At 33.4% G+C, this 25,617-nt stretch overlaps 1 protein-coding gene and 1 pseudogene across 2 annotated transcripts; both read right to left on the bottom strand.

The window, feature by feature from the left end:
- Positions 1-4,682: 4,682 nt before the first annotated feature.
- On the bottom strand, positions 4,683-7,655 carry LOC145597978 (U3 small nucleolar RNA-associated protein 18 homolog pseudogene; annotated as a pseudogene). The gene is made up of 2 exons (XR_014103467.1): positions 7,454-7,655; positions 4,683-6,671 (listed from the first exon to the last, which is right to left on the bottom strand). The product of XR_014103467.1 is annotated as a U3 small nucleolar RNA-associated protein 18 homolog pseudogene (transcript).
- Positions 7,656-9,619: 1,964 nt separating this feature from the next.
- Positions 9,620-12,718, bottom strand: LOC145598408 (large ribosomal subunit protein bL17c-like). The gene is made up of 3 exons (XM_081654754.1): positions 12,604-12,718; positions 11,746-11,981; positions 9,620-10,427 (listed from the first exon to the last, which is right to left on the bottom strand). Exons 2-3 carry the CDS (start codon positions 11,975-11,977, stop codon positions 10,018-10,020), a joined length of 642 nt encoding a protein of 213 aa, XP_081510880.1. The 5' UTR covers positions 11,978-11,981; positions 12,604-12,718; the 3' UTR covers positions 9,620-10,017.
- Positions 12,719-25,617: the final 12,899 nt, after the last annotated feature.

Genomic DNA, 25,617 nt, shown 5'->3' with positions numbered 1-25,617 from the left:
TACGGTTTGTGGTTTGAAAAACTCTCGAACCAAACCACGTTAGAGATATGATATCAGAAAATATATGTGGTGTGATATATTTTCTGTATATATTGATCTTTTATGAAAATAATATAATTAGGTTTGTTAGTGTTAAGGATATTAGTTAGAAAATATAGGTTTTATATAAATACTCTACCTATTGATAAATAATAATGGAGCAATAAATTCATTCAATTATAGTTTCTCTCTAAATTACCATGGTATCAAGAGCCAGGTTAGATTTTGCAAGTGTTCACAGAAATTTTTCCCTACCGATGAGCAACCTTAACCATGAAAAAATAAAATTGTTTGGGTTACTATTTGAGTTAAATAATGTAAAAAATATTAGGTGATGGTGAATAGTGGGATGAACAAGTATGAATAGTTTGGTTTTCCAAACCATTCATGGAAATTATTTGTCCATCCATGAGATTATAATAGTATTATTTATGTATGTATTTTAATTTTTAATAAAAGATAAATTGAGGTGGGGTAGGTGAATAGTAACAGGAACACACTTTTTTTTATTCATGGTTAAGAGGAGGATTTTGGAAATTATTTATTTGATTTATGTATATGAGAGAGAAAATATTTTTTAATGAATAGTAACATGAACAAAAAAAAAATTTGTTCATGAATAAGGATGCTCTTAGAAAATTAAACCCATCGGTGGGATTTATGAACCTTTAACATAAAAAATTACAATTTTTTTCATGATTTACTTCCGTTGTGCAAGTTGTTGATGAAGTGTTTGAGTTTGATGATTTGATAGATGTTATTCAATTGTATTTTCTCTCTAATTTATCAAACCGTTATTCTAAAATAGTAAACCAACGAAGGGCCTGTTCATATTTACTTAATTTCAGTTCATCAGTTCTGCTCCAATCTGTTCAGTTCAGTTCAATTCAGCTCCAATCAGTTCAGTTCAGTTCAGCTCAGTTCAGTAAATGTGAACAGGCCCGAAACCGCTAAAATATGATTTGGTCTGCGGTTTGCGGTATAGACCAAGCTCTGTACACTCCTAGTGACTACAACCAAAAGAGAGTGATTAGTGAAAGTTAGAGTTGGCCATGGGATGGGGGCTTTACCTATAAAAGTTTACCTATTTTGGGGCGAAAAATTCATGTCCAACCCCGCTATTTTGGGTAAAAAAAAAGACCTTTTCTGGCCAAAATTTTAACTAGAATGAATAATTCAGGTTACACAAACCCATATTTTAAATCAAGTTGATCATGCCTAAAAATTATGCCCAAACCCAAATATTTTATTGAACTTAATTAAATTTATCGAACTTAAATTATTTTTATTAATTTTTTATTATATTTCTTCTTTAAAAATATTGATTTTTGCTGAACTGAAATTATTTTTAATGTATTGAAATTATTTTTGCTGAACTGAACATATTAATATTGAATTGAAATTAGTTTTTACAGATCAGATATTATTTATAATAAATCTTATTCTTTTTAAGGTGAAGTGAACATGGCCTGTATTCATAGATTGGATTATTAACTCATTCATTCTGATCCAACAATTTTAACAGTTATTGTTCCCTAGGGTGTTAGTGCTCATATAAAGACTTTAAGGCCCCGTTCTCTTCACCTTAATTTTGCTGAACTGAAATTATTTTTATTGGACTGAAATTATTTTTGCTGAACTTAAATTATTTTTACTGAAATTAAATTAATTTTACTAAACTGGAATTATTTTTGCTCAATTGAAATTATTTTTTTTACTAATTTTCTATTATAATTCTTCTTTAAAAAAACTGAATTTTACTGAACTGAAATTAATTTTACTGAACTGAACTTATTTTTACTGAACTGAACTTATTTTTACTTAATATTTTTTTTTATTTAAGGTGAAAAGAACAGGGCTTGAGAGTAAACGGAAGAACTACCCTTTTTTTTTTTTTTTTTTTTTTTATTTCATCCTTTAATCTTGCATACCGCAAACAAATCCTGAAAGCCATGATGATTTATTACAAGGAAAAAAAAAAAGTAGAGGGCATATTTTTTTTTTTTCTTGTACAATGTACTAAAATTGGCTTGTAATGAAAGTTGCTTAATTTAATACAGGAGGTCTATGCAATGGTTGTGCAGAATGGTGCGTTAATGAAGGTTATCCATTTGGAAGTTGCTCCGACAACGATGGATCGTGCTTATGCACACCTTTCTAAGAATAGAGAGTGAGACTTAGCTGAAGTGGTTATATCTTCTCTTCCATTTTCAGAAGATCCTATGATCAATTCTTATCACTGCCTGCCTTTATGACTCTCTAAAAAGAAGTATAAAAAAAAAACTTTGGATTTGTAATTTCATCTACTAACTAGATATTGTTGTTTGATCGAACATAAAAAATACTCTCTCTATTTTTAATTGTTACATTTTGACTTTTACATACTCCCTCAAATTTTATTTTTTAATGCATGATTTGTATTTATGCGGATTATAAGGAGAAGTATTTACTTTAATATTTTCTGTAAGTTAGGTAAGTAAATGATTAATATATTTTGATAAAAGTACAATGTGAATTAGGGATGTTAGTGGACTGTGGGGCGGGTCAAGTAGGAGACCCGCCTCATCCCCACCGGGGATAAAAATCATACCTGCCATGAGTGATGGGGCAGGGGTGGTTTTTAAGTTGTACCCGCCCTGTACCCGCCCCGCCTCGCCCCATCTGCCCTACTTCGTACCCACCTCATCTCCACAAATAAAAACATGGGAAGTTGAAATTTCTAGGAATTGAAATTGTTTGGACTTGTTTGCTTGACAAATTCATGGGAAGTAGAAATCCCCATAAATTCCCACTTCCGACAAAATGGAGGTAAATTACCTAGGGGGGCTAGGTAAGTGGAACTTCCCATGGGAATTCCACTCCCCTTGGTTAACCAAACACTTTTTAGAATTTCCTAAGAAGTTCACTCTCATGGGAAATCAATTTTCCAAGGAATTTGCAATTCCTACATTCAACCAAACAAGCCCATAGTTTTTGACAGTTTAATTAACATAAATAACATAGGAGGTACTTCCTCCGTTTCTTTTTAGTTGACCCGTTTCTTTAGTCACGTTTGCCAATGTACTTATTCAATCATTAATATCTTTAATTATCAATAAGCAAAAGTTATGAAAAGTTAATATTTAGAAAGTATGTAACGTGACGAATTTAACAAGATCCTACATGACTATATTTTTTTTATTACGTATAAAGCACAAAACACGGTCAAAGGGAGGTGTAGTGTGATTGAACATTAATGAATGTAAGAGAAAAAATAATTAAAAAAAGTAGTATCCGGTTTGGGTGAGAACCATGAAAGAAGAAAGATATACGAGTAATATTAAAAGAAAATTTTGACTTTTACCACCATGAAAAAACCACTTTTTGGTTTTTACTACATTCATTAAAAAAAGTTGTATTTTACCACCAACAAAATTTCCAAAAATTGGGTTTTACCACCAACTAATGAATCCCGTCCTTGAATCCGTTAGTAGGGCCCACCTTTTTGACATTTCCTCTTCATCTCCCCCGATCTTCCATGCCAATTAGTCAAGAACGAAATCAACCCCACCTCGCTAGGTCAGAATTTCGTGTGGGGCTATGGAGGGGTCGGAATTTGGTGGTGGCTAGGGAGGGGGTCGGGATCAGGTGGTGGCTAGGGAGGAGGTCGAAGTTTGGCGATGGCTAGGGTTTTAGGAGTGTTCGGAATTCGGTAGGTGGAAAAGGGGTTGGAATCCGGTGCTGGGGCTAGGGCGAGCTAGGGACGGAATTCTGTAGGAGGGGGTCGGAAGGGGTAGGCGGTAGGGGATCGAAGTTTGAGGTCGGAAAAAGGAGGGGAAGGGGGAGGCGAGGTCAGTGGTCATAAAAAGGAAGGGGAAGGGAAAGGGGAGGAGGAGAGGCCACCAGAAATAGAGGGGAAGAGGGGCTGAAGAAAATTAAAGGAGGGGGAAGGGGATTGCCGAAAACAAATCGGCTGCACTTGGGAGCCAGTCCGGCGATGGGGGATGCGGAAGAGCCAGTCCGGCGATGGGGGATGCGGAAGGGGTACCGGTGACGCTGGCTGGCTTGGATGGTTTTGATTTTATTAATTTTTTATTTTTATTTATTTTTCTTTTTTTACACCCAATAATATGGTGACACGTGTACATGGTAAGCCTCATTAACAGATTTATGAACGGAATCCGTTAGTTGGGGGTGATTGGTGGTAAAAATCAACTTGATTTTTTTTATGTGGTGGTAAACTAAAACTTTTTTTTTTTTTATGGAGTTGGTAAAAACCAATAAGTGGTTATTTGGAGATGGTAAAAGCCAAAATTTCCTGTAAAGTTTTGCCAAATAATGGGAACGTTTAACACTTATATTAAATACGGCCGTATTTGATAAGTGTAATATCTATAAAAGCACGGAGGGAGTAGAAGTTATTGATTCTAGACATAGGGAATACACAGATATTTTGCTGTAAAGAGAAGAACAATTGATGCAATCATCTGAATTATAGATTGAATTCAATACGTATTAATAAAAATTGGAGTAAATCGTAAATGTCCATGGTAAGCTTAAATTCAAAGAATCACAAGCTGCAGCTTAAATCCATTATCAGCATGCTACAGTATGTGCTGTGTGTCATAGACTAAAAATCATTAAGCATTATTATCAGAGATAAATAAACAAATAGAAATTAAATAAACAAATACGTAGTAATACAGTTCGAAATACTTTTGATTGATATCTATTGTTTGAGCTCATGATAGTGTGCAGGTAGGCAAAAGAAGAATTTCTAACAGCGACTCAATAGGTCTCAAAGACTAAACTTACAAAATCTTACTGGTTAGTTTATCTCAAAACCAGAGAGAAGCTATTCCTTTAAGCAAAATTGGAAATAACGGGATAGTAGTACATCCAGACAATAGTAATAAGTTATGCTTGCTGATAATGATGCAACTTATACAGCAGGACCTTTCCCGCCGCATTCCCTGCAGCCATGAAACCACCAGCAGGGCTAAAATCCAAACATCTTGGATAGTGTAGCGTTTTGTTTGCAGGAGGCCAGTTAGAAAAGACAGTAAATGAAGGGATGTGAACCAGCTTTAGGCTACTCTTCTGCATAGTTGAACACATGGCTAATATCTGGGCATCATGGTTGAACTTCATGAAACTGGCTTCGGTTCTGAGATGCTCAAGTGTTTTAACTGGTTTTCTCTTACCACCCAAAAATTCCTCCCTGTTATAGACATTAACTATTCCACTTGATGATCCAGATGCAAAAAGATTACCTACTGGTGCAGTACAAAGGGCAGTGCCATTAATGGATCCCTCATCCACACCCTTATGGAGACAAGTTCTTGTTCTTAAATCCCAGTGGTAGACATGTCCATCACCACCGGAACTCAATAACTGCTGCCCATCATCAGTAAAGGCTAGTGAGCGAGCTGTACCATTCATCTTAAGGGTGCCAATCAGTTCCTTTGTTTTAGCTGACACCAACAAGATGTAACCTTCATTTCCCAAAAAGGCTATAGTACGAGAATCAGGTGAAACTGCAAAAACTTCTAAGCTTTTTTCCTCTCTACCAGTCAGTGGCCCAATCTTATCCACATTTCCCTTGGATATGTCGACGCTATAAAAGAACTTTCTTCTCCCAGAAACAATAACTTGAGAGCCATCAGGTAAGAAGGATGCATTTCTAATAGGGCAATCTTCAATGAAGATAGAATCCATCATTTTATTCCTCTTGCCATCAATCTGAAAAAACCTCAGCTTCCGGTCCAATCCAGCAGCAAGGAGTAACTGATGATTTCTGTGAAACTGGACTGAGTTAATTGGGCCATTAGAAGGGTCTTCTGCATTTGCATCTACCAATCTTGAGTACTCGAGGATTCCAGGCAAAAGCCTCCCTCCTCTCTTCACCACAAGCTCTTCATTAGTTTTAAGAATATCGTCAACATTTTTATACCCTGAAGCAACCACCGCCCCATTTTCTACCTCAGATTCCTCGTCAGAATCATATGTTCTGACCTTCGCATCAAGATTGGCCCAATCTGTGCCAGGGTTCAGCTTTGCATGGTGAGCCCTCAACCTTGACACATACACAGAACCAGATATAACGGTCTCATCTTCTTCCTTCCTCAGCTTCCTCAGCCTATTAACCTTCGAAATATTAACAACAGTCTCCTCCTCATCATCCATCCAGGCAGGCTTCCTTTGCTTATCACCATCTTCGTCAACAATTCCAGCTTGATAATCCACATCTTCTCCATCAACTAATACATCTTTATTACCAGAGCGGTCCAAGACAAACAATGCAGAGTCGTCCACATCCAACCCACCTTTTTCACCTTCATCTTCATCTTCCTTTCCAAATTCAACAGGGGAATGAAGAGAACCAAACAAAAAATTCCCCAATTTCTGCATTTCCAATTCTTCCTCAGCAAGCATTTTCTTTTCCTCAGCGTCATTCCTCTTCTTTCTCTTCTTATGACTTACAGCAGCTTCAACATCAGAAACCTCTTTCTCCAAACTTTCTTCGCTGCCTTTCAACAAGGAAGGCTCCTCACCCTCATCACCGATCCGCTTACTCTTCTTCACTTTGTTCTTAATAACAGCATTTTGAGAAATCAAACTCATCTCTACTACACTTAAACGTGAAATTCCAGCTGCATATCAAACCAAATCAAAAACACATCAACAACTTACAAAAATCAATCAATCAATTAATCAAAGCCTTGATCCCATAAGTGGGGTCGGCTACATGAACCAAAAGCAATTATTCCATATAGTCATCCACAAAAATCTTCCCCCTCCATCCTTTACGATCAAATACCTCATTCTCATGCAAGCAACTTACAAATATATATATATATATATATATATATATATATATATATATATATATATATATATATATATATATATATATAAACAAACACACCTCCAGAAAAGCTTGCAAAAATCCAACCAGTAATCTAAAGCAAAGAACCATACATTCAACATAAAACCTCATATAAATTCATGCTAATAATACCATTATTTAGAAAATAAAACCCTTCTCCACTATACAAAATTTGCAACTTCCTCACTAGAATTCAGCCTAAAAGAACATAAATTTATATAGCAAAACCCTATTCTTATCCAATTCAAGCATATGAACATATAGTAACTGAATACCAATCCAATAAAAATACAATAACAAATCAACCCCAATTAAACAGATGATAATTGACAACTTTACAAACAGAATCCTAATTCAGAATTCAATATAACGAGATAAACCCATCAAACCATCTTCATAAATTATTTTATCAAACTATTGACATACATTTCAGCTAAAACTGAGAAAAAGTTTGCACTTTCACAAAACCCAGAAAATTTAATTGATAAAAAACCAAGACAATAACATACTTAATTCAAAACTATAGGAGAATTAGTATAGAGATACCTGAAAGGTCACGACGAAAACGGTGTCGCTTTGGTGGTAGCCTGAAACTACAATACTGAAGAAGGGAGATCAATTAGTCGGTGGTGGGAAAGAGGCGAAACGACGCCGTCGAAGGGAGAGAGACAGAGAAGAGCGGCGGAGAGAGAAAGTGAAGAACAGGAAGGTTTTCGCAGGTTAGCCACCTGGTGGCTGGTGCACTTTATTGATTGGACTTGGAAAGATTAACTAATTTGGTTCGAGTTGGTTCGGGTTATATTTGTGCGATGAGTCATTTTATTTAAGGAATAGTTTCAATTAATTTGTAGGATGTGTCGGATTTGCACAAGTTCTTATATATGGGGACGTGGAAATTCTTATATGTGGGGATGTGATGTTACTTCTTGAGTGATATAGGGTTACTTAATCACTATTAAAGGGGTTACTTAGTTAGGGATTACTCTATGTTAAAGGGTTATTTGTTTAGTATTACAGAGGATACTCGATCTATGTTAAAGAGGTTACTTTGTTTTTTTACAAGTGGCCACACGGTATGGCCAGTTGCACATAAGACGTGTAGTCAATTTGGATTTAGAGATGTGTTCTCTTAACCTAAATTAAGGTGTACAAACTTGATTTCAATTGCTAATGTCCTAACTCTGTTTTTGAAGTTCTTAACACTTTGGAGTGTGTTGCGCAATTAAAGATAATTAGTAGTAATGAGTAGAAGGAAATTAAAAGTTAAAATCTAAATATTTTGCTTTGATCTATCTTTGACAAAAACAGTAACAAATTTCTAAAAACTAGATGAAGCCCGTGCAATGCACGGTTTGTTTGAATTTTTTTTTTTTAAAATTTATGTGCTAAAATTAGTTATATATTTAGATAAAATTCCTAATATCTAAAGATAATATTTTATATTTAATTAATTTAAATTTAAAAATCTCATTTGTCAATTTTGCTTACGTGGCATTTGAATTATTTGATTATAAAAGATTATGATAATCTCTTATTTAATTGGCTAATACTAAAATTTATAATCCTACGTGACGCATTAATAAAATTAGATCCTACGTGGCTCTCTAAAAACTCGGGAAAAAACTCCCCTTTATATATATATATTAGATTAGTTAAAGAGAACAAGTACTAAACCATGTCATGTATTTTTGAATTTGAGTTGAGTAATCATAAATTCATAAGTCAATTTTATAAGTCTATGGATTCTTAGAAGATACATACTCTGTACTTTATAATTTCATGAAGTAGTTGTTCACGAACAAGCAAATTACTTGTAATTTTTTTTATCAAAACTATAGGTGTCAAAAATTAACCTGACCTAACTAAACCCAACTAAACCGAAAGTGACCTGATTCAAAATTTGATTTGCATGGGCACAATAATTTAGCATGACTCCAACCCGAATTAAACCTGACCTAACTAAACCCAACCGAACCTGACCCAATGACCTGAATTACCACCTCTATAAAACAGCATAAGCAAACAGAGGATAAAACACATTTACAAATTACAACTGGTTCTAGGAATTCTTAAAACCATTACGATTCATGTTATAAAAGCATTACGGTTTAGCATTGTTAGTTTTACAAAGGAGGGCAAGATCCGATGAGCTTTTATCAAAACAGACTGCATATGCCTGTTTAGTAACTGTCATGAATTAGGAAATAACAATCTATTTGCGACCTCAGAATAACAGCCATATCTGATAAACTGAACAATAATGCAGTCAAACCATTTGTGCTAATAGTAATATGGAAAACCAAATTCAAATGACTAAAAGATTTAAGATTGGCAACTATAAGCATGAGAATGAGTTGGGTCGTAGCACAAGCTACAAAATCGACATCATTTCTAAAAATGATCATAGGCAAATGCCAATAGATTTGTCTATAATCATTTACAGTCAATGTAATCAACAGATAATCAATCAAAAATAATTTGAAACGAATGACTATCACAACAATGCTGCCAAAGAAGCAGCTTCTGCTAGGACCCAACTTAATAATAAGCCATATTTCTTAAGCACAAGTGCAGCAACAGTATTAGTTTACGGAGCTGCAACCAAATCAGCGATGAACAATGGTGTGATAACAAGAAAGGACAAACTTATTATACCAACATCAAAATTATGAATCTCACAACGATTGAGTTACTCAATTCTGCCCAATCCAATGAATAATGAAGCTACAGAAATGATATTAAAACATCAAAAGCTTTGGTAATCAACCACATGCCCATACCCAAGTTCTGTATAAAACTTTAATCATTGTAGTTCTAAAGGGCAGGAGAATTCCAATTACAATATATCGAATATGATAAACTACAAAATGTACGCCAAAATCCCCAAAGCTACACAACAAAGATGATATGCCATTGAATCAACTTTAGCATATCATCAGAATCAAAAGATCTTTCATGATACAAGCTCAATGCAAATTGAAACATCAAGTAACTATTTCATTACAGAGTGTAAAAACCGACATCACCTTCCAAGGACAATGATTACGGAAAATGACTTGCTCCAGTATCAAAATTATAACAAGAGGGCAATGAAGTAATCAGATCAGTACCTAAACTAGCTCAATGTAGGCCATTGGAGCATTGTCCCCTCTCCTTGGTAGGGTCCTGATGATTCGTGTGTATCCTCCATTTCTATCTCCATACCTTTCTGGCACTTCAGCAAACAAGGCATGAACAATCTGCTTCTCATATATAAACCCAAGCGCTTGTCTTCTTTTGTGAAGTGAGCCCTCTTTAGCCAAGGTAATCATTTTGTCTACATACTTCCTCACAGCACTTGCTCTTGCTCTTGTAGTCTTGATACGTCCATGCTTTAGAAGTTGAGTTGTAAGGCCTCGAAGAAGTGCACGACGCTGATCTGGGGGCCTGCTAAGTTTAGGCACTTTTCTTCCATGTCTCATGGCAAAAAACCGACCTCCATTATCAACGATTCTTAAAAGACTGTCAAAGCCTGTGTTCTCTGACAAAGAAGATAGCTATAGTAAGCATGCAACTCAAATGGAAAAATAGAGCAACAAAAATGACATCTTATTCAAGTAATGGCCTGTGGCCTGATTAAAGTTAATCCAACACATAGTTATTTTGTCAAACCCTTGTCCCTTTTACAGATCAAGAGCACAATATACTCTAGGTTCAAAGTCCACGATACATAATCAGCATGGGCTAACATAGGTATGACAAGTCACAATTCACAATTCATCTGCCTATAAGCCTCCTTTTCATCAAAGAAACTAACGGTGTGTTTGGATAATGAAATAGGAAGGAGAAGAAGGGGAAGGAGGTGAAGGGGAGGGAAGAGAAAGGGAGGGGAGGGAAGAAAGACGAGTTTTCCTTCCAAATCTCTTCATTGTTGGAGAGATCAATTTCTCACAATTTCATCCCTCCATTTCTCTTCTCTCCAATTCCCTTCCTCCCTCATTTGTTATCCAAATGAAAGATAGTTCATCCCTCTATTCCTCTTCTCTCCAATTCCCTTCCTTTCCCTCCATTTCCTTCAATCCAAACAAAGTGTAAAACAGTCTCTTAGAACCAATTGCTACTGTTAATGTTCCTTAACCAGAAATTCACAGTTACAAATTTACAGCACATTATTGCACTTTGAAGACTACATCGAGAATTCCAGATTTCTATAAGCTTTGCAAAATAGGGGAGCCATACACAACCCTGGTCTGTAGTCCAATCCAATTATTTATTTGAAACCATCCTAGGGATTCCTATCCAAAAACTAGCTACCTTGAAGGAAGCTTCCCAAATCATTAAGAGTAAAAGGAAACTGCAAGTACCATATTGATTCACCCTTGATTACTAGTTCCAGTCATAGGCAACAAAATTCTTTTCTCAGCTGAATTGAGATTATATATGAGCAGTACAGTTACATAAATGTAAGGAAAAACGGGGAGTCTGAAACATTAAAGAATGTACTGTTGTGGAGAACTGGTCATTCTTTTGATATTTTTAGTACCAACTACGGTGTAATCATATCAACAACCCTGTCACCTATTTATCTAATTTGCTTCAAGTGACTATGAATCAATAAGAAATGATATTTAACAATTAAGACCACAACTTCAAATTGAAAGATTTTTATCACAAAAAACCAAGACATTTATTAAGTCATGCAACTCAATGTGCATAAAATAGAAGCTTTTTTATGTTTCATAGTCATAAAAGATTCCATAGGTACCTAAGCATGTGTTTCATAGTTTCACATCAATTAAAAGAAAATTGGAAAAGCCACCAAACTAAAAACTAATTGTCCAAAGGAATAGAGATTATACCTGATCCAGAGGGGAATGATGAGAGAAGAGGGCAGAGTGCAGTGAGGCCACTGTATTGTGGTAGTAGAGGCTTAGAACTGCGTAGTGATAATCCCACTCTACGTGGTTTCGAGGACGAAGTATTACAGGCAGCCGAAATGGGGAGCTTGCCGAACATGGGAGCCGAAGGAACCGAAGGCAAGGCTGACTTAAGAGTAGCCATACTCCATGTTGTTGACGATGAACAAGCCATCTACCTACAATATTATATAAGGAACACCCAATTTACTAATCATACAATGCTAACACAACAAACACACATATCAATCACAAGATTCACAACTCAAATTCCAACACCCAATTTACCAATTACATAAACAAATGCAGAAAAAACAGCAGCTACATGTCACAAGTACATGTAAATTCATTACCATTACCGTGCTAATTACCACCTACCAAACAGGCCGTAATTGATTGAATGAACAAAATCATTACAAGTTCAACATTTACATTAGAAAATTTCACACACCCAATTTCCAACAATCATGTAAGTTCAACATATACACTAATGCAATAATGGGCATACAATCTAACGACCCAAAAACAGAAATTTAACCATTCAATTCAAATTCGGCACCAAAATTCTAGCAAAAAAACCCACTTTTGACAAAAACACAAAACAAAACTTCACTTAAGCATTTCATCAAACAGATAACAAGCACACAAAAAGAACAATTCTTTAAGTAATGACTACAACGTAATTTCAAAATGGGCATTAAATTTTAACAAGAAACCATAATTCTGTGCACAAATTCATGTAAAAAGCACATAAATTAGCAAATTTGAATGAGTAAGTAGAAGAATAAGAGGGAATTTTACCAAGTAGAATGGTACACTGGAGAAGATAGCTGAAGCCAAAATGAAATAGGATAAGGAAGGAGAGAGAAAATGTGAAAGTTTCGCCAAAATTAAGGGATAGAAATTTGCAATAAACCCAACAGATATCCTGTGTTCAACTCCACCTTTAAACTATGGGGCGGTCCACACATCACTCATTCTCATCATTGATTTCATAAAATTTGCAAATTACACCATTTAAAATTAATATTTTGTAAATTATAGCCACTTGAAAAAAGAAGAAATTGTATATTGTAGTTCAAAAGTTGTTATAAATTGTAAATTACAACCCAATTTAATTTTTCCTCGACTTGCGTGTCGAAAAATGTTCGGTTAAGGTTTTAGCGGCCGTTTTAGTTCTTAAGGTTACAAAATGAGCTCGGAATTGACAAAAAACTAACGTAAATGTCTCGTTTTTACAGCAAAAAATAGGTGTGCACAAATAGATACAATTTTATTATGCAAAACGAGATACTTATGTTTTTTTTTCTAATTCCGAGCTCAATTCGGGCCCTTAAGGGCTAAAATGGCCATTAAAATCTTAACATAATATTTTTTTTGACACGTAAACCGATGAAAAATTTGAATCGGGTTGCAATTTACAATTTATACGAACTTTTTGGCTGCAACTTGCAATTTTTTGTTTTAAATGGTTGCAATTTTCAAAATACAAACTTTAAATGGCTGCAATTGACAAATGATGAATATAATATAATAAAAAAATAAAAAAAATAAAAAAAAATTATATTTCTGTTTGCCCTAAGGCTAAGAGCAACTCCAATGGTTGTAGTTAGGGATTTGTTTGATTTCAAAAATAAAAAGCTAGGAAATTGCTTATAATAAGGTAGTATGAGCATTTTACTAAGTTCAATCAGTTTTCGCCAAAGCAATAATGCTCCAGTATAAACATATTCATCACAAAAATTGGTATCCCATCTACTGGCGGATCTGGGAATTCTAACTAGGATAGCATAGAATATAAAAAAATTAAATTAAATTAAAAAAAATTATATTATATACTAGTATTATCGTTTGATAATTATCCTTTAAATTTTAAAAATTCATTTTGGTAGATAAATTCTACTACTCTTTAAATTTTTATAATCAAAAACAAAAAATTATGTACAAATATAAGTAAAATTAATTTGTTTCAATAAAAAAAAATAAAAAAAAAACAATAAACAAAAAATTAGAAGCTAAGGAATTGTTTGGCACCAGTTTTGGTTTTATATTTCTTGTTTTTAATTTGAAAACTAAAAACCAAAAACAGGAAACAAGAAAAAGGTGTTTCCACTTTTCTGTTGTCAGTTTTCAAAATTATTATGAGTTTAATAAGTTTAAATAATTTTTTATTCATTATGTGACATATATCATATACTTTTAATAAACGAAAAACCAGAAAACAGAAAACCACTGCAATGCCAAACGAGCCCAAAGACACCTATTTGATATATAATTGGTCTCTTTTCTTTTAAAATGGAACACAGTTCAATAATTAAAAAAAAAAAGGCAGAATCTAAGAGACTTGTTTTATATATACAGGTCTCTTTTGTTTTAAAATGGAAAACAGGCAAGTTTGTTGGCACTTGTTATAACAGCCTCAAAGAGACCCATTATGTAAGATAACAGACTCCTTATGCCTTAGTGGATCCGCCACTGATCCCATCTAGCAATACAATGGGCAATCATATTACATGTCGTTCGTTTTTTTTTTCTTTAAAGAAGTAGGTTCTACATAATAATAATAATAATAATAATAATAATAAAATTTAAATGTTATAGAGTACAATCTGGGTGATCATCAAATTATACTGCATATTACTGAAACTTTTTCACATGATCTTTACACACAATATATTGACAAGAATGTTTTGCCTTATAATATAACTCAACTTTAGTTTCATTTTCATCCTCATTTCGTCATTCCCCATTATTTAACTTAGGGTCAATATAAAATAAAAAAGTTGTTTATCTTAATATAGTTTTGACCATCTTTCTTCAAATAAAAAACGGTTATTTTACCAAATGCCATCAAGGTTTTCAAAATTCACCAAATGCCACCGAGTTTCTAAAAAATTCACCCGATGCCATCGAGTTTTTAAAAAATTCACTGAATGCCATTAATGACTAATGGCCATTAACTCCGTTGGTAATTAGGGTTTAATCAGATCATGACACATGTCATGATATGATTGGTTCTTTTCTAAGAAAATAACATTGTTTCTCGATTTTCGTGATGAAAATTTTTATGGGAAAGTTTTGGGGGTCATTTTGATCCTTTATGGTTTCAAATTAAGGTCGGAATGTCAAAAAAATAATAAAAATACCCCGTTTAGTATGTCAACAAATATCTCGATTAGCGTATCATAATTTTTTAACCATGCAAAATGATCGGGTAAGATTTAGGAGGTTATTTTGACCCATAAGGAATTAGCAAAAAAAAAAAAAACGTAAAGGACCAAAATAAGCATTTATATATTTTTTTTGCCAATTACGCGATCATTTTTTACAGTTAAAAAAATAATAATACGCTAATCGAGATATTTATTGACATACTAAACAGGGAATTTTTATTATTTTTTTGCCAATTTCGAGCTTAATTTGAATCATAAAGAATCAAAATAGCTCCCAAAAGTTTACCCGAACAGTTTTTATCACGAAAATCGAGAAACAATGTTATTTTTTAAAAAGAATCAATCATATCATGACGGTCATGATTAAATCCTAATGACTAACGGAGTTAACGGTCATTATGAAGGAATTGTGTCTTCGATAAGTGCAATTACTAGATATATCAAGGATCACTATTATGGAGATAATAAGTTCATTCTATTGGGGCGTCATCCTCTGTTGCTAGACTATGAGAGATGATCGTTGGACTAGTCAAATAGTCCAAAGCCCTTTAGAATGGATCATATATTGGTCACACACAAGGGTATTGGGTTAAGCAAGTAAGAGGCCCATTAATGGGCCTCATGAGCAATTAACTAATCATGAATTGGATTGGGCTAGCATAGTTGGATTGGAATTAGGTTTTGGGCTTTTGACATGGGCTCTTATTTAGAGATGAGATTTATAAATAAGATCCATGCCTAGGGTTTGGTGTAAGTAGTCATAATTCACACACAGTGAATTTTGACATCAAGGCAACCAATCCCAAAACCCTAATCCTCTCTCCAACTCACGGCCCTCATCCTCCCCTCACGTCCGTACGGTCGGCCACCCCTTGGTGGCGCGTGTGGTGGTTATCGTGGTGGTTCTTGGTTAGTATGTCTCTCCTCTCCGTAGAAGGTCAATTGAAGGTTCAATTGCAACTAACTAGCATTAGTGGAGGTCTTAACTTGTGCCCGTGGACCAAGTAGAGGAATCACGCTTGAGGTTCTTTATCTCCCCATGTTCTTGCTCGATCGCACGTGGAATCACGTTTCAAAGGTACAATTATGTGTTCTTTATGTGTTATGCAATGATCCTTGGTTTAGGTGCTTTATGAATATGATTCATGTTTATTTCCGCTGCGTAGTACCTATAAACCCCTACAGTGGTATCAGTTAGCCTATTGCATTTACGCATATTGCCAATAATTCTTTGATAATCCACAATTTTAATTCAATTAGGAGGGAGAATAATTAATTATGGTTCAATCCTTATATTAAATGGAGATTTAATTTTTGGAATATGATTAAATATGATTTAATTGCTCAATTGTTCTAGCAAAATCCGAAATAAGCCCTAGTATTTTCGAAAATTTTAATTGAAATAAAGCCCTAAAATTTTGATTTTTGTGCTTAATTTTGATGATTTTCGAATATTTATGCTTCATAAATTTAATTAATTTGATTTGATACATAAAATATGATTTTTTGTATAATCAATAATTTATTTTAAAAGTTAAATTAAATTTGAATTAATTTTGTGAAGAACCCTAAAATTGAAATTGAATTGTGAATTTGATTTCAAAAATTGGATTAGGCATAAATGTTATGTTTTAATTCAAAAGACCCAAATTAATTTAATTTTACAAAAGTTGTGTAATTAAATTAAAACTCTCAAAAAAAAAGGAAAGATTGAAATTTGGGAGGGGCAGCCGTGGCTGGGTGGTTGAACCACCGTAAGGTGGCCACGGCGGCTGCCCAGGAGGTCGAAGAGAAGGGGAAGGAGGGTGCAGGCTGGAGGACAGGTGGCAGCGGCGAGTCACAGCAACGAGCGGCAGCAGCAAGTGCAACAGTTGCACTGCCGCTAGCTGTTGCCAGCGACTTGCTGCAGCCAACAAGCGCAAGTGGCTGGGCTCCGGCCTAGCTGCGGCGACGCGCGGCAGTCCTCAGATAGCAGCACCAGCGTTTGGCTGGAACTTCCAGCTAGAGTGCTGGTGGCGCCGTGGCTGGGCTCTGCCTCTGGCTACGGCTGTGCGTTGGTTGGGGTTCTCCCTAGCTGACGCACTCTGCTGTTCTGTTGCTGCGTTGGCAAGGTCTTCCTGGCTGACGTGGCAGCAGACCTTAATTTTTTTTTTAAAAAAATTATTTTATTTAAATTACTTTGTTTTTAAATATATTTCAAGATAAAATCTGATTTTATTTTGGATAAAATCAAATTTCAAAAGTTGGTTTTTGATAATTATCCTTAATTAAGGTTGTTAATTTTGGATAGGATTTGTTAGAATATTCTGAGCATATTCCAAAAAGATAAAGATTGATTTAAATAATATGATTATCCCATAATTATTTTTGGATATAATTGATTTAAAATATTGTGATTGGCTAGTAATTAGGATAGAATTTCCTAACTTTGTTAGGATAATCTTTGAGGATAAATATGATTTATCTTTTAAGATTAAAATAAGATTTGATTCTATCTCATGACTAATTTAGAATATATGATATTTTATTGATGATCATGAATAATATATGATATTATCTAATTACATTAATTAAAATATGAGACATTTAGATGCCATGTTTCCTTAATTATGATCATTTGATGTTATAGTTTAGGAAAGCATGATGAGTGATTTATTATGTGGCAATTTTATAATATATGATGTTGTTTATTGCTATATAATGACTAGTATGGCCCAGTAGATTGCTAAATACGATCTGCGCATCGTGATATATTTTTGTAATCTTAGTACGGTCTTAGTACCGATAAAGTATTTTGTAATTTTATTTTATTTTATTTAAGTAGTAGATAGAATAGAGTAGAATTACAGGTTGCAGTTAATCCAAGAAGCCCATGAAGTGAAGGACCAAAGGAGCAAGGTGGATGCGATCCATGATGATTCAAGTGGGAGCATTTACTTTATTAGTTTTCTTAGGATTAGGGGCCATGCTATGTCTTTTTTATTGCATTAGTAGATTATGCATGTTTAGGTTTATTTATGTTGCTTGATGAAAGCGCTAGAGTTCACTATTTAATCACAACATAATAAATCTAGATCCCAGTAATATTGATGCAGCTTTTCCAATTAAAAACCCGACGAAAACCTTGATCGTTTATGATGGGTCGGCCCTCAGCAGAGCATCATAATATATCTTGGGGAAGTGGGGGTAGGACCGCATATCTACACTTTTAATTGGTTATATTCAACAAGGTTACCTAAATCGTTTAGAACCTTACTTGAAGCTAAGAGTAATAATTAAACATGCGATGGTTAATTATTCAACCAAGAATTACAAGAGTTGTAATCAGTAAAGAGTTTACTCACCTTGAAAATGTAATGGTTGATTGCAGGGCCTCACTCTGGTTAATTATTGCACGAATAAAGGATCTTGGAAATCACTTAATTCAAGTTGGGATCACTTAAATTGAATAGAGTGTTTAAAGTTACCAATTTAATTCGCTTTTGGTACTTTAAATTTATTAAACATAATTGAATTTTGCGTTTACTTATAAGTAACATGTCGTTCTAATTTTATTATTATATATAATCTCCTCGATTGAAAATAAAGTTGAGAAACGTTCTCAAAAAGTTTAAAAGATAATCCATAAACCAATATTCCAATTTTGCTAAGATTGTTCTAAAAGGCAAGTTTTAGAAACCCATGTCATATGTCTAAGGTTAGTTTTATTCAAAATGTTTGAGTAAAATACCAACATATCTTCATTTTGAAAAGTGTTTCAAGGGATATAATGAGATGAAGAGATACAAAACCTCTAAAAGACAAGTATAGAAGTCCAATAAAATCTCTTATCTTCAATATGATTGAATATAAGAAAGTGATTGGAAATCTCTATGATCAAAAGTTGATGAAATGACAGTATTCTTCATCTACTTTATATAGAGTTTAATACTTGATTAAACTCAAATATAAATAATGATAGAATAGACTTAGCAGAATCATGAAAAGTGCTTAAAGTAGTTGAGCAAGGTATCATTTTGAACCTAAGAGAAATGTTCTAGGTGGCTCAAACGGGAAAGGTTTAGGAATATATGAGGATTGTATTAAGAAGTTATAGACCAAGAATTGGAAACAAGTTGCTACTTCTCAAACCTAGAACTACTTACATGCTAAAAGTTGTTATGAACAACAAATGTTTCAAATTAAATGGACTAATTCCAATTGATTAGATACTACCTCATATAGTTGGAAGGTAAAAAAATGGAAATGTTCCAATTTAAGAATTATATTATAGAAATTGATTTAGCATATTGCTACTTCTTGGACATATGATGTCTTGTTTAGTTCACTCATTGCACAATGTGATTGAACTAAAGGAAGAAGTTATGGCTAAAGGAGAAATAAATCTACAAGTTTAGAAGCAAATGTTGCTACTTCACAAGTATAATCTACAAGTTTGGAAGCAAAAGTTGCAACTTTACAAGTAGAACCAGCATTTCACCACTAATAATTGGCTAGAATTTAATAAAAGTTATTCATTCTTGCCATTATCAAAACACCATTCGATGTTAGTAATGACTAAACATCGAAGATTCAAAAACGTGGAATAAATGTTATTCTATGCTTCATTGAGTCATAATGTGTTTTGAATTGCTAAATAGGTTTAAAATTCTATATGATAGAAATAATTAAACCATTTCTATATATATATAAATTGTCTCTAAAATATCAATTAATTCGAATGAAAATGAAAATTGCATGCGGAAGATCCAAAGGGATGGACTTTCAATATCATTGGATTATGAATTCATTGATATATGTAATTATCATTCTAATTTGAAATTTTAACTAAGTCACCATTTAGAGAAATGATGATGAGAACTCAAGGTCGAATACATATCGATGTAAGAAAACCAAAGGTTCAAAGGCTAGAGACAGACAATGAAACTTCATTTGTGATACGATCACTACTTGTGCTTAGTTGAAACATAAGAATGAATATTTTGAAAAGTTCAAAATTTTCAGTATGAAGTTCAGTATCAACTTGACAAGATAATGATTACATTACAATATGATTGAAATTGTGAAAATTTAAGTCAAGACATATACTTGGCTACACATTCAAAGTATTGCGATATGATCGTAATAATGTGAATTTAAGCCAAAACCTTGATAAACATCCAAGAGTTATAAAATCGTTTTACAACAAACTCCGAAAGCAAACCTTGTGAAGTGTTTATGAAGGGAACTATCAATCTATATGAGATATATTTTGATAATGGATGTAAATTACCTATCTTCCAACCATTGTTCAAGGGATATATTTTTAAGATAAGCTACAAAACTAAACAAAAAATTACATAGGTCAAATCAAAATGTAGCAAAGGCTTCATATGTGATATGGATAAGAAAAGTTCTTATATAGACTTTCTACAAAGTAAGGAATAAAAGTTGTATTAAAACGTTTAATGCACACTCGATTCCTATATACAGCAAGGGGTACTACTACACAAATCATACTTAGCACAAAATGTTTGTTGCTCAAGTAGGTGCCCTTATGGAAATTGTTCCAAAAGATCAAGTGGGAGTAGTGTAAATCTCGAAAGAGTTCGAGAAAAGCAACAAACAAACATGGTTCAAAACCTTGGTTGGTTCACCCTATGCTAAATATGCCTCCTCAAAAGGCAAGTGGGAGTATAAGAATCTTGAAAAGTTCGAGAGCCTTGAAAGAGTTCAAGAAAAGTGATTTCGAAAATCTTGAAGAAATTCGAGAAGTAATCGAATAAAACCAACAATATGAGCATGATTCACCTCATGTTACAAATGACAACGCGTGGTCTCATTATGTGTAATGAGATTAATAACCATGTGTCGAAGGTAGTACATTCCAAGTGCAAATCCTCTATTGTCGTTTCTCATTGAAAATCAAACAAAGTTGTTGTATGAGTTTCAATTGTTGCATAAAAACCCACAATGATGACTAGCATACATAAAACTTAGCCAAAGAAATATGATTTCATATTGACTAAGAGTTCTAAAATATTTATTTTGGAACATTATGATTATGCAAGTAATAAAGATGATTTGACAAGTTATGACTCCATATGGTTTAAAACCAGGAAATCTGAAATAGATTCTAAGTCTGTAAGCAAGTGTATGACACTTGAATAATTTGCCTAAATTGGGTGAAACCCATTGTAAGCAAAGCAGACAAGAAAGAAAAATGTTTTCTAACTAAAGCAAAGACTTGTTAAAGGATTCAACTAATTCATAGTATGACTATGATTACGATGAAACCTTTACATGTTGCAAAGATCTATTAAAGATATTTAGTGATTTCTACCTTATAAGATTTGGTAGATGGGATTTCAAAACACTTTCTTGAAATTGTTCATGAAATAAGATTTGTATATGATACAATCAAAAGTTAGGAGATCCAATAATCCTAGGGATGCATAAAAGATCCATAATGGATTGAAGTTAGCATCAGGGAGTTAATGTTCTTAATTTTGTGAGTTAATCAAATCGTTTGATGTTCTCGTAAAATGAAGAAAAGATCTTGTATGTACAAGATGTTTAGTGGGAGCTATGAAGTCTTCTTGGTCTAGTACAGAATGCAATTATTGAAGGATCAAGTAATGGCTAATGCATTTTATATGAAAACCTTGAAGAAGAAGATGAGTACATTTGGGATTCAAGATCTATAGAGATAAGTCTCGAACGATTTTGAGTTTTGGTTAAGAAGCTTATATTGATAAGATTCTTATAAGGTTCAACATTATATTGAAAAGAGTTTCAATCCCATGTGACATGGCACGTTGCTTAATGATTCAATACCTTGAGAAAGGTTGATGAAATTAAGACTTTGAGTGATGATCCTTATGCAATTCGCAAAGGATGCATCATGCATGCCATGGACTGTACTCGTCTATTTGATTCACGTGTTTTAAAGAACAAGTGATGATAGATTTCAATCGAAATCCAATGTAACGTTGGAATACAAAATAGAAATTCCAAAGTTCCTTGCAAAAGGGCGAACGAAAATTCCTTAGTGTATGGAGATGAAAATGATTATAAAATTTAGAAATTGCAAAATTCATGTTTATGAGAATGTCTCATGAACTCTACTTTCTAAACCCCTTCCATGACCAAGGTATGAGAGTCATACTAAGGTTCTTGGATTGAAGCAAGTTATGTAATTTTAGCTGTGTATGTTTTGAGAAAGCATATTACAAAAGTAAATACATTAGCTTGCAGAATTATATTTATCAATTGAAACAAAGTTTCAATCTTATTTAATCGTGGTTTCAAGATTAAATAAAATGTCCAAAATAATTATGAATTGATGGGCTCACTAGGTTAATGACCTTTTGAATGAAACCCCACAGGTGAACTAAATTCATATATTATTTAAGTTCCTAGTTCGGAATCATTAAACTGGACATAAATGATTTCCAATAATGGACTAGCATGTTAAGATTGATTGGATAGCGCAGTTTCATGGGCTATAGGAGCGTAGTGATACTCGGTCAATCACATGGATATGCATGATCGAACTATAGACCTACTTTGAAGTTCAAGTATAGAGCTTCCGGATATATTAGTGGATTCCTTTGACATGAGTGGAACATTGATCTCATTCAATGGATGTTATAACTGTGGTACATTCAGACGTCTTCCCGTAACTGGAGATTATAAAGGGTGTTTCCTGGTTATTTCAGAAGTTGAGTGGGAGCTTTGGTTGCCATAAGATTGGATTGAGTCTACCTATTTAATTAGGAATGTGTCTTGGCCCCTTGAAGAGGGAGAATTCAGAAAATGCATGGCCGTGCTCAAGTGTGTTACATAGTAACCATTTGTTTTGTAATTCTAACTCAGATTTCAGGAAATGATTTGTAGATTAATAATGATTACATAAGATGTAATCATATTATCAAATCGACACAGAAATGACTTAAGGAATTTGAATATTGCGCACTTGTCTCAGACAAGTGGGAGATTGAAGGAATTGTGTCTTCGATAAGTGCAATTACTAGATATATCAAGGATCACTATTATGGAGATAATAAGTTCATTCTATTGGGGCGTCATCCTCTGTTGCTAGACTATGAGAGATGATCTTTGGACTAGTCAAATAGTCCAAAACCCTTTAGAATGGATCCTATATTGGTCACACACAAGGGTATTGGGTTAAGCAAGTAAGAGGCCCATTAATGGGCCTCATGAGCAATTAACTAATCATGAATTGGATTGGGCTAGCATAGTTGGATTGGAATTAGGTTTTGGGCTTTTGACATGGGCTCTTATTTAGAGATGAGATCTATAAATAAGATCCATGCCTAGGGTTTGGTGTAAGTAGTCATAATTCACACACAGTGAATTTTGACATCAAGGCAACCAATCCCAAAACCCTAATCCTCTCTCCAACTCACGGCCCTCATCCTCCCCTCACGTCCGTACGGTCGGCCACCCCTTGGTGGCGCGTGTGGTGGTTATCGTGGTGGTTCTTGGTTAGTATGTCTCTCCTCTCCGTAGAAGGTCAATTGAAGGTTCAATTGCAACTAACTAGCATTAGTGGAGGTCTTAACTTGTGCCCGTGGACCAAGTAGAGGAATCACGCTTGAGGTTCTTTATCTCCCCATGTTCTTGCTCGATCGCACGTGGAATCACGTTTCAAAGGTACAATTATGTGTTCTTTATGTGTTATGCAATGATCCTTGGTTTAGGTGCTTTATGAATATGATTCATGTTTATTTCCGCTGCGTAGTACCTATAAACCCCTACACATTAGTCATTAATGGTACTCGGTGAATTTTTTAAAAACTCGGTGGCATTTAGTGAACTTTGAAAACCTTGATGGCATTTGGTGAATTATTAAAGTTTTCAATGGCATTTGGTGAAATAGCCGAATAAAAAAAGACCTTTTTTCCATTATTTTTTTTTAAAAAAAAACATAATTTTTATAATACAATGGAAACTAAAAATAATTTTTTTTTTTTTTTGTTTTTTTTTAAAAAAAAAAACAGTGTATATTAGTAACATAAATTATTACTGAGAACTATTTGGTACGGAGTATATATATTAACTTAGAAATAGAATAACAGTTTACCAAAAAAAGAAATTGACTCACTAAAATAAATACATTTTCTTAAAAAATTGTTCCTCAAAATTGACAACTTTAAGAGATAAAACTAGGAAGAGTTGTACCAAAATAAAGCTACATTGTTAGCCGTATTTAAAACTTACTAATTCAAGCACAACTTTTTACGTACCCTCTAAATTTGATTGTATCGATAAATGTGAAAAGTAACACAAGGAGTAAAATCCAAAGGAAATATTACAGTTTAAGGAAACCTAGGGATGTTTATTACACTGTTAAAGTGTTATTTACCTAAGTTAAATATTATTAAATTTGATTATTAAAATTATAGAGTACAATTTGGGTCATCATCAAATTATACTGCTCAACTTTCTCACATAATTATTTTTTGCCCTATATTAAAATTTAGATCTTAACTTTCATTTGGTTTTTCACTTTAATCCTCATTTCGTCATTGTCTATTGCATGTGCCCACTAAACTTAAGATAAATAAAAAAAATTAATCAAAAAATAACTTTTATCTTAATATAATTCTAGTAAAGCTATCAATGTATGGTAGTAAGTAAAAAAAAAAGTCAATGTACAGTGGTAACAAAAAGACATGAATTATGGTGACATGCAATTTGTTAATCAGTGACTTGATTAGTTTAACTTGTTATACATTTAAAGATATATATAATGATAAAGAAGAAAATTAAATTTACTGTAATTCTTTCTGAGAGATACAACTTTCGACGTAAGTTTTTTTCGCAAAGATTTTGCGCCAATCTCACAACGGAAATGTTGTCTTTGTTGTGGAAATCCATGTCAACATTTGTGAGCTGAACGATCCTATTGATAAAGTTTTTAAATTGATGCAAATCGAACTTGATTCCTTCAATCGGGTCATTACCTACAAATCTGTATAAAATTTCTTAGTTAAAAAAAAATACCATATTATACGTACTTCATAACCTCTTAAAAGTATGAAAACAAATTAAATGATAATACACACTTACGGCAACATTTTTTCTTACCCATCGTCATACAATAACTTTCCTTGCTTTACAAATTTAGAGGGGAGAGAAATTCCAAAAAATAATCATTCACATGATGTTATACATTTATGTTCCCACTAACCTACCCATTTTCCTTATTTTGAGAACAAATCCTTAAATCTTTTTAATCAAGGTCTGTTTTCAATACTGTGTATTTCTATTCTTTTGGCCAACTACAACACAAGAGGTATACTAGATTCCCCAACCCCCACACTTCATCTTCTAGATTTTTATGATTATTTCTTTTGGACAAGCACAACGAAAACGATACATCTCAAAAAATGTTAGACTCGAACATGATGACACGTAATCAACATTTCCATCAGCATTTTCAGACATAAGAAGAGAGAACTTGTGTAATGTATGAAAAATTAAAAAATTATTTAATAAAGTATGAAAAATTAAATTGATAAATAATATTAAAAAATTATGTATTTACAAATTACCTAAATTTATTTATCAATTAATAAATACATTTAACTACATAAAAATTATATTGCACATAATTAATACATATAATATTGTG

Source organism: Chenopodium album, chromosome 20 (assembly GCF_948465745.1).
Source record: "Chenopodium album chromosome 20, dcCheAlbu1.1, whole genome shotgun sequence".
In the NCBI taxonomy this organism is placed as follows: domain Eukaryota; kingdom Viridiplantae; phylum Streptophyta; class Magnoliopsida; order Caryophyllales; family Amaranthaceae; genus Chenopodium; species Chenopodium album.
The sequence above is the reverse complement of the archived record's forward strand: the minus strand, read 5'-3'. Positions and strand labels throughout refer to the sequence as shown.

Bases quoted from the DNA above. Each gene is read 5' to 3' on its own strand.
- LOC145598408 (XM_081654754.1), bottom strand. From the start codon at position 11,977: ATGGCTTGTTCATCGTCAACAACATGGAGTATGGCTACTCTTAAGTCA. The intron at 10,428-11,745 runs GTATAATCTCTA...CTTCTTTGTCAG, and splicing joins ATCATTCCCCTCTGGATCAG to AGAACACAGGCTTTGACAGT.